The sequence below is a fragment of the Neopsephotus bourkii genome, unplaced genomic scaffold (genome assembly GCF_033783945.1).
Source record: "Neopsephotus bourkii isolate Nb327-2 ecotype Australia unplaced genomic scaffold, CSIRO-AGI_Nbou_v1 NB_1016, whole genome shotgun sequence".
Lineage (NCBI taxonomy): Eukaryota > Metazoa > Chordata > Aves > Psittaciformes > Psittacidae > Neopsephotus > Neopsephotus bourkii.
Window position 1 is genome coordinate 1,997,426 of NW_026901505.1, and position 15,505 is coordinate 2,012,930.

At 37.2% G+C, this 15,505-nt stretch overlaps 1 protein-coding gene across 8 annotated transcripts in view; it reads right to left on the reverse strand.

Annotated features, from left to right (window-relative positions):
• Positions 1 to 309: 309 nt before the first annotated feature.
• The window catches only part of EBF1 (EBF transcription factor 1), a 276,447-nt gene continuing 261,251 nt past the window's right edge, over positions 310 to 15,505 (reverse strand). For 4 of the 8 annotated variants that reach the window (XM_061360183.1, XM_061360182.1, XM_061360181.1 and 1 more), the window contains exons 12-16: positions 12,112 to 12,177; positions 11,343 to 11,520; positions 9,731 to 9,910; positions 5,940 to 6,134; positions 311 to 648 (exon numbers count right to left, since the gene is read on the reverse strand). In XM_061360183.1, coding sequence (XP_061216167.1) covers positions 617 to 648; positions 5,940 to 6,134; positions 9,731 to 9,910; positions 11,343 to 11,520; positions 12,112 to 12,177 — 651 coding nt within the window. In that variant the 3' untranslated portion in view covers positions 311 to 616. Of the gene's footprint in view, positions 649 to 5,504; positions 5,574 to 5,939; positions 6,135 to 9,730; positions 9,911 to 11,342; positions 11,521 to 12,111; positions 12,178 to 15,505 lie in introns of all 8 variants that reach the window. The other 4 variants (XM_061360179.1, XM_061360178.1, XM_061360177.1 and 1 more) reach the window with 2 other exon arrangements.

Consider the following 15,505-nt stretch of genomic DNA (forward strand, 5'->3'; position numbering starts at 1 on the left):
TGCATCCTATTAGCAAGTCACCACTGGATAAGCAACCTATATGAGCCGACCCTTAATTAAATGGCCATAATTCTTCTACGAAAAACTAACTGGCACTTCTATTCTGTCCCATACAGACTTGTATGTAAATGACACCAATTCATTTTTCTTTACACAGCTTTAAAAAAGAAATAAATCATAAATTAAAAATGTGGAGTTCCATCTCTAGTGTCCCGTGTGTAATTGTATGATTTATAAAAGACAAATGGTGTTGAGTTAAATCAAGCCTTAAAAAAACACAAAAATCAAAAGAAAATAAAACCAACACCCCCCCCCAAAAAAAAAAAAAAGTGGATTTTTTATCAACATACAATAAATATATCTCCCAGGTATTTGGGATGGACAACTTGAATCAACACCTTGCAATTGGAGATTGTTAATTTCAGTATTTGCAAGGATGGTGATTTTTGTTTTGTTTAAAAATCTGCAGTTATTGTAAGATCCTTCTTTATTTCTTTTTTTTTCTCTTTTATTTTAAAAAGGCCTGAGTAAAAAGTTCCACTCTGGGACTTGTAACAGATTCTCTCTGAAGCAGAATTCAACCTCTTCATTAATAAAATTCTTCAAGGCAATTCTTTCACATGGGGGGAACAATCATGCCAGATATAGCTGTCAGAAGGAAAGGGGAGGAGGGAGAGGGGAGAGAAAGATGGGGAAAAAGTCACTTTTGTGTATTATCAAGCAACTTCCAATGTCTTCAGAGAATTTTTAACATTTACTAGTAACATACTCAGCTGTACTGTGAATTAAATTATAAGTTTCATCGAGTAGAGACAACTATATACACAGTAATCACAGGAAGCCTCATTCTGATCAGAAAACAGTTTAAGTTGCAAGTGACTCTACTGAAATTAGTGATTTTTCTTGAAGAAAAAGTATACTTCCCCTCATATGAGAATCAGACCCCAAATTAATTTTCTGATTTTAGTTTCAAAATCTCAAAATGCTCAGGAGGCTTAAACCTGACCCAGCCATTGCCACACATTCTATTACTCTTTTAAAGGCAAAGCAGATATTTGTTCCATATATGAGAAAATGGCTGGAGTACTATAGGCCACTAATATTACAGACCTGCTAAGGTGCTCCTTGCATTAGGCACACTAACAGTGCTCCATTCTCCTATGCCTGTTTTCTCTTACAAAATCAGTGTTCAGCCCTGGAACTGATGTATGTATTTCCAGTAGCTCAGAAAAGGACTTACACTCTCAAATTCAATATTCAAATTGAAATATGTCCTTAACTGCTAGTTTAACAGACTGGTGTCTCATGGTTTTATTATATTTGTAGCAGACATCACCAACGACATTGAATGAGTCGTATGTTAATGTTGATTTAGACTGTCTTCTCCTTTGTTGGCTATGTTAAGTTGAATCATCAGTATTTCTTTATTATGCTTCCTAACCTCATTTTGTATGAAACCATCACACGTCTCTTAAAGACAAGACATTCATTAAAAGTCAACAATTACAGTTTCCCATGTAGCTTGACCTCTGGCTTGGTCTCCCTCTATTTACCAGAAACTCTACGCAGATCAGACATTACAAGTGATATACTGTGAGCAATCACATCACCTACACAGGGGGTAGTCATGCAAGTTTATGATGAAAACTGTAACAACAATGCATCTTTAAAATGCCACTTGTACGGTTATTTGCCAAAAGGTAGAAAACAGATTTGCTTTCAGGTTGGCGGCACTTCATGGGCACATGATTTAAATGCTAGAACTGCCTGCCATCTTAGACATCTGGACATGTAATTTCTTAAGGAAGAACTCAACCCTGTGACTGGTGCTGATTCATTGTGCTTTAATTACAGCTGCAATTATTTGATAAGAACAGAGCCAAAGTAAAAGACTCACAGATTTGGGGTTGGAGGGGGAGAGGAGGGAAATGTTTTCTCCACAAACACCACCATATGTGCAAGAATTACAAGTCTAATCAGCAAGGGGAGAACAGCTCGAGTAAACTGCACTGATTAAATGAAATAAAATGAGAGGGGAAAGTGAGAATGCAAAACACATCCACATGTTTGCAACAGGCCATCCTCAAAGGTGACATGTTGCAACTATACAGCAGCATTTCAGTTCTCAGCATTTATCATTCAGCAATGGTTTTATGCGAGATCACTGTACTGATTGTTTCCCCTCCACATAAGAGCTCTTCAAGGAGCTGAGAATGAGAATGAATTTTTTTTTTTTTGGAATCTTCACCTATTTAATCTATGCTGGGTGAAACAACTTCAGTTTTGTTTAAAAGAAATCTCAAAGGATTTTATTTCAGCAGTTCTTAAATAACAAGTTCCAAATCCTCACAATGAAGCTGCCTTCTTGGAACATGCAACTGAAAATGAAACAAACCCATGCTCTCACTGTTGTGGTTGCTCCCTATTTTGCTCTTGAAGGGGTCACTCTTACATGTGGGCCATGTGGGTCTCAACCACAGACCTCTACGGAGTCAATAAAATAAGTATTGACAGCGATGGATACAGTCAACCAAACTAATTCTGCCCTAATTCTAATTCAGTCACTTGCAGCTAAGGGTGGACCAATTTTCCCTATCTGAACATAGGAAAGTCTCACGTGGCCATAGACCTGAGACACGGGTTTTGTCCCAGTTCTTCTAGCTCATCAAGTAATTTGATTTGTTTCTGTTTCTTAACCAAGAATAATAAATTTTATCCATATTACTACAGCACTTGGAGATTTCTGGATGACAGTAGAATACAGGGGTGGGACTTCAGTGCTTGGACATAAGTTACAGCACAGAGAAAAGCAATATTATCAAATGACAGTGTTCCCTCCTTTACTGTCCAGATAAGCAAGGAGTTGAGCAGATGGGAATGGGTAGAGTCTTCATATAGGTGATGAGTGCAACTGGGCAGAGTCAAACAGATAATTAATCTTCTGTGCATACTACCAATATTTTGTTCTTTTCTGCCCTTTTTAAATTCTAAATGTAGTGAAATTTTCAAACAAGGTGTTTTGCTTTAGAAAAAAATACACTTCAGAAAAATGCCAAAATATTATTCCAACAAAAAATTCTCAAGCTAAAAGATTCATTAGAAAAACCATTTTCACCAAAAAGTGGTCAAGAATTATCTCTTGGGACAGCACAGCTGTCTACTCTGGATAAAATCCCAAACAAAGGTGACATAATTGCAACTCCTCCCTTTGTGGCTTAGACATTTCCCTGCAGTTACATATCAGCCACACATCTTTTGCCATTGGAAACAAGTGGTACAGATGCAGATCTTAGCTCATTTTTTCAAAGCATTATTGTTTTTGAAGAGCTCTGAAATTCTGAATTAAATTACAAACCAAATGATATCTTTTCTGCCTAAAAGCTTTGATATTTCCATCCTTTCCAAGTCTTCATTTATATCAAGCTACTTTTGTTGCTTAAGTGCTATATCTAGGCATGCAAGTTCTCTCAGCTGTAACATGTTATCGATCCTGAAAACAGAGATATCAGTGGGAAACAGTGGAGGTATGAGATCACACTATCTTCAAAAAGGGAGGACAGAGAGTAGTAAAACTCCCACCAATGGGCACTATTTCTTCTATTATATACTAATTTATATTTGCTGCTAGCAAATTACAGAAATAATGTATTTTGAGTTTTACAAAATTGCATGGCAAAGAGAACAACAGATAAGCCTAGCTGTTGTTTTAGTGAGTTCTGCTGATATCTAAGCTACATAAAGAAAGCCTGATTGCTTTCTGATGTATCCAGAAGCCCAAGAGAGATAAGACAGCCTCCTTATACATGGTTGTTTATTTAAGCAATAAGGCACAACAGGCAGTGCATTTCTGAGTGATTATTACAAGCCTCAGGTGGTGTCAGAAGGCGTGGGACTAAAGGCTGTGTGGTTTTTACTCACCAAGAAGTTCAATGATGACCTAGAAATGAACCATCTCTTGGTGTCTCATTCCTATTATGAAAACTGAATTGCTAAAAAAAAAAAATTAGGGGAAACACTGAGATCTGTGTGGTTTCTGGGCATTACAGATGTGGATGTGACATAATGAGGAGGCTATCAGCAAGCCTCAGTTGTGTCCGATGCTGTAGCTCGTACCATAATTGCTTTTCATAACTGAGTATGTGGAATCTGAGGATTCCATGGCTTGTAAAAGAAAAAACAGTGCCTGAAAAAGCTTTCTCCTGTTACTCTCTTTTTCTCTTCTCTTGCAATAGCAAACTGGGCTAGGTGAAGAGACAAAAAAAACACATTAACATGTTCAGAAGCTTCTAGCACTGAACTCTTGGCTTCTTTTATATTTTTTGAATTTGAAGGTGAAACATTTTTAGCTTTAAAATTTGTAGCACTTCAGCAGTGACAAATTTTTAAAATGCACATTAATTAATCTAAACACTACAGATCATCTGAAAATTTTGTGGTGTTATATTCCTGATGTAACCTGTATGTATAACAATTCCTGAACAAAAGTACCCAGGTTCTGCTTATATCTCCCTACTATTTTCACAATTTCTATGTTCTTCTGTGCATATCTCAAGGATTCCTCCTTCCAATTCACCAATGTAAAATGCACTGAGAACAATGCTTTCCTTCAGTCACAATAGATCCCAGCTTTTATGAATGAATTCCTTTCGCTCAGCTTGCATATAGATTTTTTTGGTTGTTAATAGTGCTGGCAGCATTATGTCCGCAAGCCCAGCGTTTCTTTACAGAGGCCATAGAGTGACACGTGGAATCTGTGGAAGTATCCTCCCCCTGCTCTGCACAGCTCCTTCTGAACATGGCTTTAAAAATGATGGATTTTATTCTGCGCTCGATGCTCTTCAGATAATTTGCACAGGCACGTGGAAAGGAAAACAGACCTCAGGTCTGGAGGAAGCACAAACCATATCGCAAAACCTTTCCCACCTCTGGCACAGTTGGAGGCAGCTGGCTGCATCTGCTTATAGAAACTCCTCAGTCTAAGTGAGCATGAAAATGTCTCTTTCAGCACACTAATGTGTAGTGAGGTAATCACACAGATAGGTTTAGGCACAGTGTTGTAAAACAGCCTGAAACAAACAATGGAATGGGCACTGCAGGTCTTTGTAGCATCCTTGGTTTGACAAGCCTTTGTCTGTTACTCCCTCAGCTTGCAGAAATGCTTCAAAACATATTTAGGAGTTAATGCTGGAATACTTTTCAATAAAAGGGGTTGGAATGCAGAAAAGGAAAGCCCCTTGATCCCAACAGTTGAACAGGCTTTTAAAAAGGTCCTGTGCCATTTATGGAATTAATTGTCACAAAAGCATATTAATCAGTGGAACCTAATGTTTGCCCTGGTATGAGTTAAACTGAGAAATGCTGCTGTTAGTTTGTAATGTGTCGTTTATTTCTGAAAGGCAAAGGTTTGCGCCAAGCTCTGTAACAGTCTATTTGCTCCCAGTAGGATTTCTGCACAAGTGTACTATGACAAAGGAAAAAAAGGAAGGGAAGATTGAGTGACGTACTTCAGGAGAAGGCCAGCCCCTGGAGAGACCCTGCAGTGGAGTACTTGCTAGAGTCCACAAAAGACTGGTCTGATAAAAGACGACAACAAGGAATAAGAGAGGAAAGAAAGAAAAAGGATGGTATTAGTAAGCTGAAATATTACTCGTTTTTATCATAACAGTAGGTCTGTGCTTTAAAAGACACAACCTCTCAATTCAGCAGTATTAGTAGAGTTAGAGATAGGGTGGTTGCCAAATATCTGCATGATAATAGGTGGGCTGGTGGTGGAGTCCAGTTATGCTTTACAGGAGAAAACTTTAGTACAGAGACCACCAGGGATCCCCCATTGTCTTCAATCCCCTTTGACAACTCAGTGTTGCTTAGAGCCTTGCAAGCTACCAGGAACTCATGGTTTTGAAAGCAGCCATCTATGCTGCAGACTTGGTTTCACCTACCTTGCAGGCTATTGCCATTGGTGCTGGTGCAGGTGGGAGGAGGAGAAGTTTGCGGTCTCACAACAGGCGCAAAAGCACTCTTCTGTTTCACTGCTGAAACCATGTTGGCTGGTGAGAAGGAGAAAATCCCAGAGGAACTGCTACAGTTTGAGGGGAGGCTAGTGGAGGAGGCCATTGTCGGACTTGATGGCACAACTAGAGGAAAAAAAAGACACCCCAAAATGCATTCCTTAGTATTAGATAATCAGCAGGCTGCAGAAACCAGACAATTCTGGTTGATTGCATGGGGTCTAATTTTAAGGCCAAGGCCAAGGCCTTTACTGCAGTTAGATTTCTGGTTGTCCACAAAGTGTGATGAATCACTAAAGGAAACCACTTGTTTCATTTTTATTTGTTTTGTTCTATTTTACAGGTGTTCAGGAGCAGTAATTCTGGAAGCTCTTAAACAATCCATTAATTCTCTGTTTCTGCAACTCTTTATTTTATTACAACCCTGTCCTGCCATCCTGTTTCAAACTTTTCTACTGGCTGGCATTTTTTTTGTAGATGGATAATTACCCACAAGACTGTGAGGGTAACTCAGGGGTTACAAAACTGATGGGCAAGAAGAGTTAAAGTACAAATCTGGATCTGGAATTTTTACATTAGGAAGACTGAAGTTTTTAACTATCTTCAAAAACTGGCATTTTAAGCTGTGCTTTCCCTGTAGCAAGATTATTCCAGAAAGACCTATGGGATTTCAAGCAAACTTGCAGAAGGTAGAGGTCTTAGCAGTGACCTAGTTGACCTGCTTATAAAAAGTCAGCAAAAATAGTTGGGTTTCTTTCTCTTCAAACCCTGCAAGAACTAGGGTTTAAAAGGAGTTATTCCAAAAGCATACGCACACACATATATATACACACATGGAGGCTGTAGAGCATGCAGCAACCAGTGAGACTGCTGCTCTGACAGGGTTTTTTTTTCTCCGTTGGTTGTGTCTGTTGCACAACAAGTGTGGATAACTGGCAGCAACCATGCTTTTCTTTTATCTCCCAATAGGAGAAACCACTAAACTTCCCTCACAATGGCTACAGATTCTTTCTGTGTTTTAACTAAACAAGCCAGTCTCCAGCTTCCCTGTATCCATCAGCTTTGGGAAAGTTTCTGCTGTGGGCACTTCACAAGAATTCTCAGTGCCATGGAAAACTGCCATATGCCTCTTGTGACCACTGTATTTATGCATAGGAATGGAGTTGGCATTTCATAATCTCACCCAAGATGGAGATTTTTGAAAATGAAAGTCTGTTTTACAATGCTCAAGACAAATAATTCTCCCAGAGGATCTGTGACCACTGTCTGAATACAGTCAATACAACCTTTTTAGTCAGAGCCATTGACAGGAATTTCAGCTGGAATAGCTAAGCAATGAAGCCATTGTGCTATATGCCAAATAGAGATCTGGCTTTAACTACAAGATTGAATAAAATTAGAGTCTTCAGTTTTTCTAAATAAGTGTAGATGTAAGGCTCTCTTTTCTAGGGGCTGAACTGATTGTCCAAGATGCAAACCCACTATACAGGAGGTTCAGTCTTTAAACACCTATATCCTTAAACTGTTGTTTTACTATGTAGTTGGATAAATATCTTTGGTATTTACCACTGAGGTTTTAAGTGAATTTGTTTTCATGAAAATAAAGCCAAATATTTTTATATTCAGACCATACTGCCAGTTTCCCTCTTATCCAACAACAACAAAAAAGGAAAGGACCAAAGGTAAGATCCCATCCTTTCATTCTTCATCCTGTTTAGAAACTGCTTATATACGGGAGGGGGCTATGAATAATTACATATCATAGAGTAAAATTCCTATTATCTGAGCTTTGAATTATTGTTTTATTTGCATTTATGTAGATAAAAATCACCCTATTTAAGTTCTTATTTGAGAATCTGATATCATATTTGTTAACACTGAGGAAATCAATTAATGGAAATTAAATGTTCAAAGTTTCACAGGCTGACAGATACAATCTTAGTCTGAAGTCACTCTATGTCTGGAAGTACTTGCTAAGGGAGAGCAATCAAAGCACCTAAATTGAATTGCTACTATACAGCAATTAGTTTATTGATTTAATTAAGAATGCCACCTTTTAATTTTCAGGTCATGATTGAAGCATTTTCTGATTCAATGGATTAGGCATTAGCAGAATGACAGATCTACCAAGAAAACCTCCCAAAATATGAGAACAAGGGCTGGAAAGCGAAGTGCTATTCTGAAGAGGACTTAGTTCATAAATATGGAATAATGCACTGCTAGAGTATTTTAAATGCATTACTGGCATCTGCTTCCAAAAAGAGATGTCCCATCAATCATGTTATATTATGAATTCAGAGTACGCAGATTCTATGACAGTAAATCCAACTTAATAAATAAGGTACTTTGTAACATTGCATGTTACATTATTATTAGAGTACAAAAATAATAACTGGTTAGCAATTCCCAGGTTTTAAGTACTAGTTATGTGGTTAAATATTTTCTTCAAAATTTGCAGCAGCTAAAAAGCCTTGAATGAAAAGGGTTATTATCCCCTTTTTAATTCTGAACTCTAGTAATGCAATTCAAAATAATTCATTTCTGTGTACATCACTAACATGAATACATCGCTAAAATAAAGATATGCTGTGTAAACCTTGGTATGTTCAGCAGTCTGCTTGTCCTGTCCATAGCAGGGTCTCAGCCTATAAACCTATTTATGTCACAAGACCTTCTGGCCTGATTCTGCTAGCAGCTTTCTGCAGATGTCAGTGGAATCCTTTATGCCACATGAGTAACGTCAGTGTAATTGGGCAGGTCCTATTCGTTTAATTTTCTCATGTGAATAGGGACTATGCGCTCTGTGAGAGGCTGCAGAAGAGGTTCATAGGCCTTTGCCAACAGGAACGTATTTATATTTAAACAGGTTACTAAACCTTTAATCCCCAAATGCAGAAGGTTAGTCCTATACATAAATGTTTCCATAACTGACACTGTAGACAATAAGCTCTTTGTGCCATGGAATATACTATTTGTGTGACTTACGTCTTTGTGGCATTCACTGTACAGACACTAAAACACAAACTCTTACAAGCCATTGTCACATTTTACTGACTAATACTAAGCTCTCAGCGAAGCCAATGTAATACCTACTTACAAAGCAGATGGAGTATAAACAATCAAGATTAGGACTACTAGTAATTCATAATATCTATAAAGGTTATGAACATATTATTTGCTCAGAGGTCTTGGAAACATCATCATGCAGCTTATGGAAATGTCAGTCTTATTATAGTAAACTTTTCTGCCCTTCATATCTTACAGCTGGATAAAAACTATTTTTCCTGCAGCAAGTATCTTTAGCTTCCTTTCATATCCATCACAACAAAAAGTTGGGTACTGACATGTGACTACTGATCCACTCCAACAGACATTAGGTCACTTAGGCCATCCCTGCTTTCTAGCAATGTGTAGGACATTTCTTAATTACAGAGTATAAGGTAAGTAAGTTATGAAATTATCAGCCCAAATCATGAGAGACATTCTTTTTGAGTTCCTATGAGCCTCCTTAATAGCAATAACAACAAAAAGCAGAGAAAAGCATTGCTGGCAACGCTAATGTCTTTGGAATTCCTCAAAGGTCAGTGCCTTGGAGAGGAGAGAAAGGACCAAGCTCTGTTTCAGGTGCTCAAAATAGAAACTAAATATTGAGTATCACAGAAAAGTCACAGCCTCCTTCTAATGAAAATGAGCAAAATACGGAAAAGCCATGCAATACTCACTGGCATAGGGAGAATTGGCAGCAGACCCATTCAGGAAGGTTGGAGAACCGCCTAAATTTGACATTCCAGCATTCCCATAGCCATTCATGCTTGTTGTGACAGAGTTATAATTTGTTTGCTGAGGGGTGGTGCTTGGCACATAGCCATGAGGTGACACGCTGCTTGAGTTGCGAGTAAAACCTTTTGTGGGGAGGGAATACATTTAGAAATTGGTATTAGCCCAAGAACAGTTTCTTACACAAACAGCTACAAGCAAGTAACTCTGGGCTACCAAGCCAGCAGCCTAGTCCAACCATGGTGTGCATGGGGAGGGCCAGGCTGACCACCACTACCACCAGGTAACCCAGACAGTGAACCCTCATTGCCTAGGTCATTGCTGATTGGCACACCAAGCAGGAGGAAGGAGGCTACAGCCTGCACAGCTCCTCAGGCAACCCATGCCCTCAAGCAAAGATTACCACTGGATAATATATGAACACTCTAAAAGAGCTGTTTGTAGGAAATGGAGTAAACATGACCTACATTTTCAGTGAGGAGTACATATGGACTTCAGGTGTCTTAAAAGCATGTGATTTTTGTTAACTCTCTTCTGATGTCACTCTCATTTACTGCATCTCAAATTAGATGCTCACTGCTCACTTCAGAAAATGTAGGGTATATTTCTCAAAGTAGTGGGATATCCTTTGTCTTTTTTGCCTTGCTCTGATCATTGTGTTGGTAGAAAATTGCTATAAAATTTGGCACCAAGTTAAGATCTGAATATATAACCTATTTCTGGAAATGCTGTTTGTGGAAACTCATTTATATTTTTTTTATTTTGTGTAATTCAAAATAATTTTGCCTGCCCTTCTAGAAAACAACCTTTTTGTACCACTTTCTCATCAAAGTGGATTTTTAAGTTGGATAATAAATAGAGCTGAGAAAAGGTGAAGGAAAATGCAAAAGGTTTTAACAAAAATACCCTTCACTTGTTTCTTTTCTATTTTTAACTGTAGGAATTAAAACAACATTGATTTTATACAAAGTGAAAAACACTTTATTTAAAAAACAGAGAAGCTCTGAAAATGTCTCTGCAAATGTTACTATTTTTTTACTAGCTTCAAAATTTAGAAAAGTTTTAAACTCTGAGAAAAAAAAATAAAATCAGTGCCTGTGTTATGATCCTTACAAAATCAAACCAAACCAAACAGACAAATATTCAAGGGACACCTTTGTGTTATAAATAAATGCTACATAGGGCCAGACTGAGGATGATTCACACTGAGGAATATATATAAGCAAATACTTAACATTAAGTACATGCTCAAGATAGAAATCCTTTTAAAATTAGTGGGATTTGAACACAAATACAAGTGTTATTCTGAGCAGAAGGAGAAGTTATTTACATATGTACAGAAGTGCTTTTCCCACACTGGGCAAAAGTCATTAAAAAGACCCGCATCTCATGAAGGTATTGTGTCATTCAAAGACTTTGCATGCTTGTGGGTTGATATCTGTCTATATGTGCTCATAGCCTTCAGTTTTGAACCATCACTCTTCCACTGCTCTGCACATTTCCCTGACTTTTATCAGAAAAGGTTCTTAAAGAGAGGAAGATGAGTCTTCTCCTGACCCTGATTGGTGGCTTGTGAGGCTTCGGAAACATTGACGGCTAGTTGACCACTAAAGGAATTCACTCCCATCATTCCTGCATGGACTGATGTGTTAGCAAGGGCGGGGAGCTGGTTGTGATTGCGGGGAACACTGTAGAGTGCTTCTGCGATGTCTGCTGCTCTTTTCAGGATTATTTCCTAAAGGATAAGAAGGAGGGAAAAAAGAATAAATGTGACTCTGATAAATGTTTTCTTACATACTAAAATGAAACATTTCCGCATCCAAAGGCAAAACCCAGATGCTTCTCTTTCTAAACCAGTTGGCTGACTGATAGCTAATGCTTGTAAGATCTGCTGCCTTCATGATAAATCCTGACATCTGTGGTTAGAGAGTTGGAAGTTTCAGTCCCAGCGGCCACACTTCTGTATAACAAGACCAGCTGGCAGAATGGGGCTGGAGCCCAGACTGACTCCACCTTAGAGCTATCTTTAGCATAAGAGTGAAAAATTACGGGTGGGATACATAATGCATATCATTGCCCATATTACACAGTATCTGGTGAAAGTGGGCAAATGCCTCCAGGGTTAATAACACGTTGCTTTTGCAAGCACAAAATTCATACACTTTAAAAAAGAAAACAAGCAAATTAAAACCCCCTCCAGGTATAGCATTACCCTCTATATTTATTCTTGTCTCATACTGTAGTATCATATACCTTTAGCCCCTGATCTATCTATACATCTAAGAAATAGCCATGTTTTAGAATTACTGAAGTAGAATGCATTTACCTGGTTATTATGTGGCATACCATAGAGTGCTTCTACTAAATCAGCAGCCCTCTTAAGTATTACTTCCTGTCAATATAAAAACAGATTCATTCCTTTGAGTTCAATAAACAGCTTAGGGGGGAAAGCAAATATTAGAATCTTTTATACTCTTCTATTAGTTACACCATGTTTTGTGTTGTTTGTTTATTTCTTCTTACCACCAGGTACACCTTAATTGCAACAACTCTCAGCAACCACTGCATGGTGTTAAATCACTAGTTCATCCTATTCACACACAAGCTTAATCAAGTCAAAAGGTGAGAATCATTGGTGCTGCAAAATAAAATACATCACTCAATAGTCTCTACCATCTGCACTATAAACCACTCATCGGTTTATTGCAGAATACAATCCTGAGGTCATTTACTAGATTACTGCAATCAATGTCATTCAGAGTACGTTATGAATCCCTTCAATGTGTTTATTTTATTCTTAATTGCATACTGCAGGAATTGTGACCTTACCCAGCAGGCCACATTCAAAAGATATCCAATCAGTTTTATGCTACTGGTAATGTAACCTCTCAGCTTCTGTGGTTTGTATCCTGATGTGATGGGTCAGGGTAGGATCCATGTACATAAAATGATACACAAGCAGAAAACATACGCACTATGAGAGAATGACCCAGAATGGTGTAGTGTTTCCCAGAAAAATTCTCTGCTTGGACAGCAGATTTTAAAACAGTCTGTGATTACTTCTCCATTTTGGGCAATTTTTTTTCTCCATTTTCCTATTTGCTCCTTTTCACTTAATATTTGTTAGAGTATTTTAAACTGGCATTCACTAATAGTATTTCCTGTGTTCTTACATTTTACAGTGTGGAAAAATTTCCTTGAACAACCCTGATCGATAGAAAATGTAAAGATACATTGCAGAATTAACCCAGAATTTTTTTTCCTGTTCTTTCAGTGCATTTAGCAGATTCCCAATTGCTAGATCAAACCCAGTTGAGACTGTCCTTTGAGTAAAACAACGTATTTTTGTAACTCTCAGCCCCTAAGTATTGCTCTAATATACCAACACAATGCTATTCACCAAGGTATATTTCTGCAAGTAGCTTACAAAAATAGTACCAGCTCTAAGGATTTTACAGTTTTCTACAAAGTTAAACTTTTAAACTTAAAATATTTTACACAATAGCCATATTTTTTACCAAAAAGAAACAGTAATGCTCAATTTTCATATACTGTAGACTCTGATCAGAAAATAAGAGATATAATTGCGTTCATTTTGCTGTCACCATAACCTCTTCAAAAATCCTTGAACAACTCTTCAAATGACAAGCTTTTAGATGCATATTAGCATTTTTTCAATTTTAAATTCTCTATAATATAAGATAAAATAGTTGTCATACTGCAGTAACTACTTATGACATATATAATGTCCTAAATTCAAAAATGAGATGGAGGATTTTTGTACTCCCAGTAAACATATAGGCTTGCCTTCCGCTGCACACACCCCTCTCGCAGAACACACATTCAAATTATTTTCCACATATGAAGTGAGATGTAATACATAATTGATGGATTTTTAAATCACTACATTTGAAACAGATTCTGAGGAGTTAAGTTACTACAGACTTTTTCTGTTGGGTTTTTGTGTGTTTTTCTTTGGTTGTTGTTGTTTGGTTTTAGGGGGCTTTCTTTTTTTTCTTCCTGTTTCAGGTGGTTGTTTTGTTTGGGTTTTTTTTCTGTAGCTTGACCACAACTGTTAGCAGCATAAGCATAATCAGGGACAGACAAACTACAAAGAACATCTAGGAACAATCAATCCCTGTTGCTTTACCACAATCACCGAGACACTGAGTTGCCCTTTTTGCCTCTTACTGAAGATGCAAACTAGACAACAGAGATGTTACTGAAAAATGTTATCTTTTTAAATCCATGATTTTAGCTGGAAAATTACTGCACAGGTGTTTGACTTTGCAAACTAGGATTTATTTCAGTTCATTAGAAATTGTTTGCACTATATATTTCACTGATGAAAAATTAAGGTGTGATACAGAGACCAAAACCTGCTTTGGAGTATTTTTAACCTAGGCTGTCATTATGCTAAATTACTAAAAAATAAAAATAAAAATAAAAAAATTTAAATAGTCATTTCTGTTCTGCCTAACTAATCATAGTTATTTATGTAATGCTGAGCTAAAAACCTTAGAATCCATCTAAAAGAGATTGAAGACCATATTAAAAAATGAGGTAATTACATAGAATCTTACAGCCGCTCTACCTAATATCAAAGTATTCCAGTTCTTAAACATTGGAAGTTCTTAGATGCCATATCATATTGCATATAAATAAAACTAATTGTCATGATGGCTTATTGAAATATGCTTGACAAGTAGCATTCAATTTTTCTAGCTAGTCAATGGTTTCAACATCTTCAGAGTCTGTAAATTTGAGTTTAATACTTTAATAATATTTTCACACAATAAAAGCATTTCTGATTTATGACATTTTCAGATCATACAAAGTAGATGTTACACAAAAACTCCTGTGTTAAATAGTGGTATCTGCTATTCCAGAGCTGACTGTAGTTCTTATAGATGCAAACTAGCTTTAACAGCACGCAATAAAATGCTACTACAGGCATGCCCAAGATATTAACTTCTTGTTTTCTGAATGTATTTTAAACCCTTTGCAGCTCTGGTTAAATTATCATAGAAGCTACTGTTACAGTTTCACATACAAAGGAGCCCCAAAAGTCCTCTATAAGTTAGAGCAACAGACCTTGCAAGGTGCTTGGATTGCGGTGACCAGAAAATTGTTCTCACCTCCATGTCATTACGCTCACAGTGAAGCAGCCCCCGAGCATGTTTGTGTTCGGGATCTAATATATTGCCTTTCAATCAGAGCTGAGAGCCACTGAACACATAGACAGAACATGACGAGCAGGTCAGGAAAGCAATAAAGATTTTACAGAGCTGTCCAAGGTGCTAAATTTACTCAATAATGGGTTTGGCACCATAGTGTTAACCTCTCATTTACTACCAGTTTGAGGGACTAAATTGAAGTAGCTGACTTCATTTACCTTGAAATGTATATTTTATGACATTATGTAAGTAGATTGAAAGGGCACTGCAGTTTTAACAATTTAAAGGCTAGAGCATGTTTAAGATGAAGCTCGAATATTTATTGTATATTGCACTTAAACTATATTGTATATTAAAATGCATTGATTAAATTTGTAAAAGGTATTATAAAAAAAAGACAGCTAATATAAAAGATCTATGTCTTTTAAAATCCAGTTGATACTGCATGTAACCACTGCAATAGTGATAGATAAACTGATAGATAGGTGGACAGAGCAGCAGACAGACATATCCAAAAGTGAGTGAAACTCACATTCTGTAAAA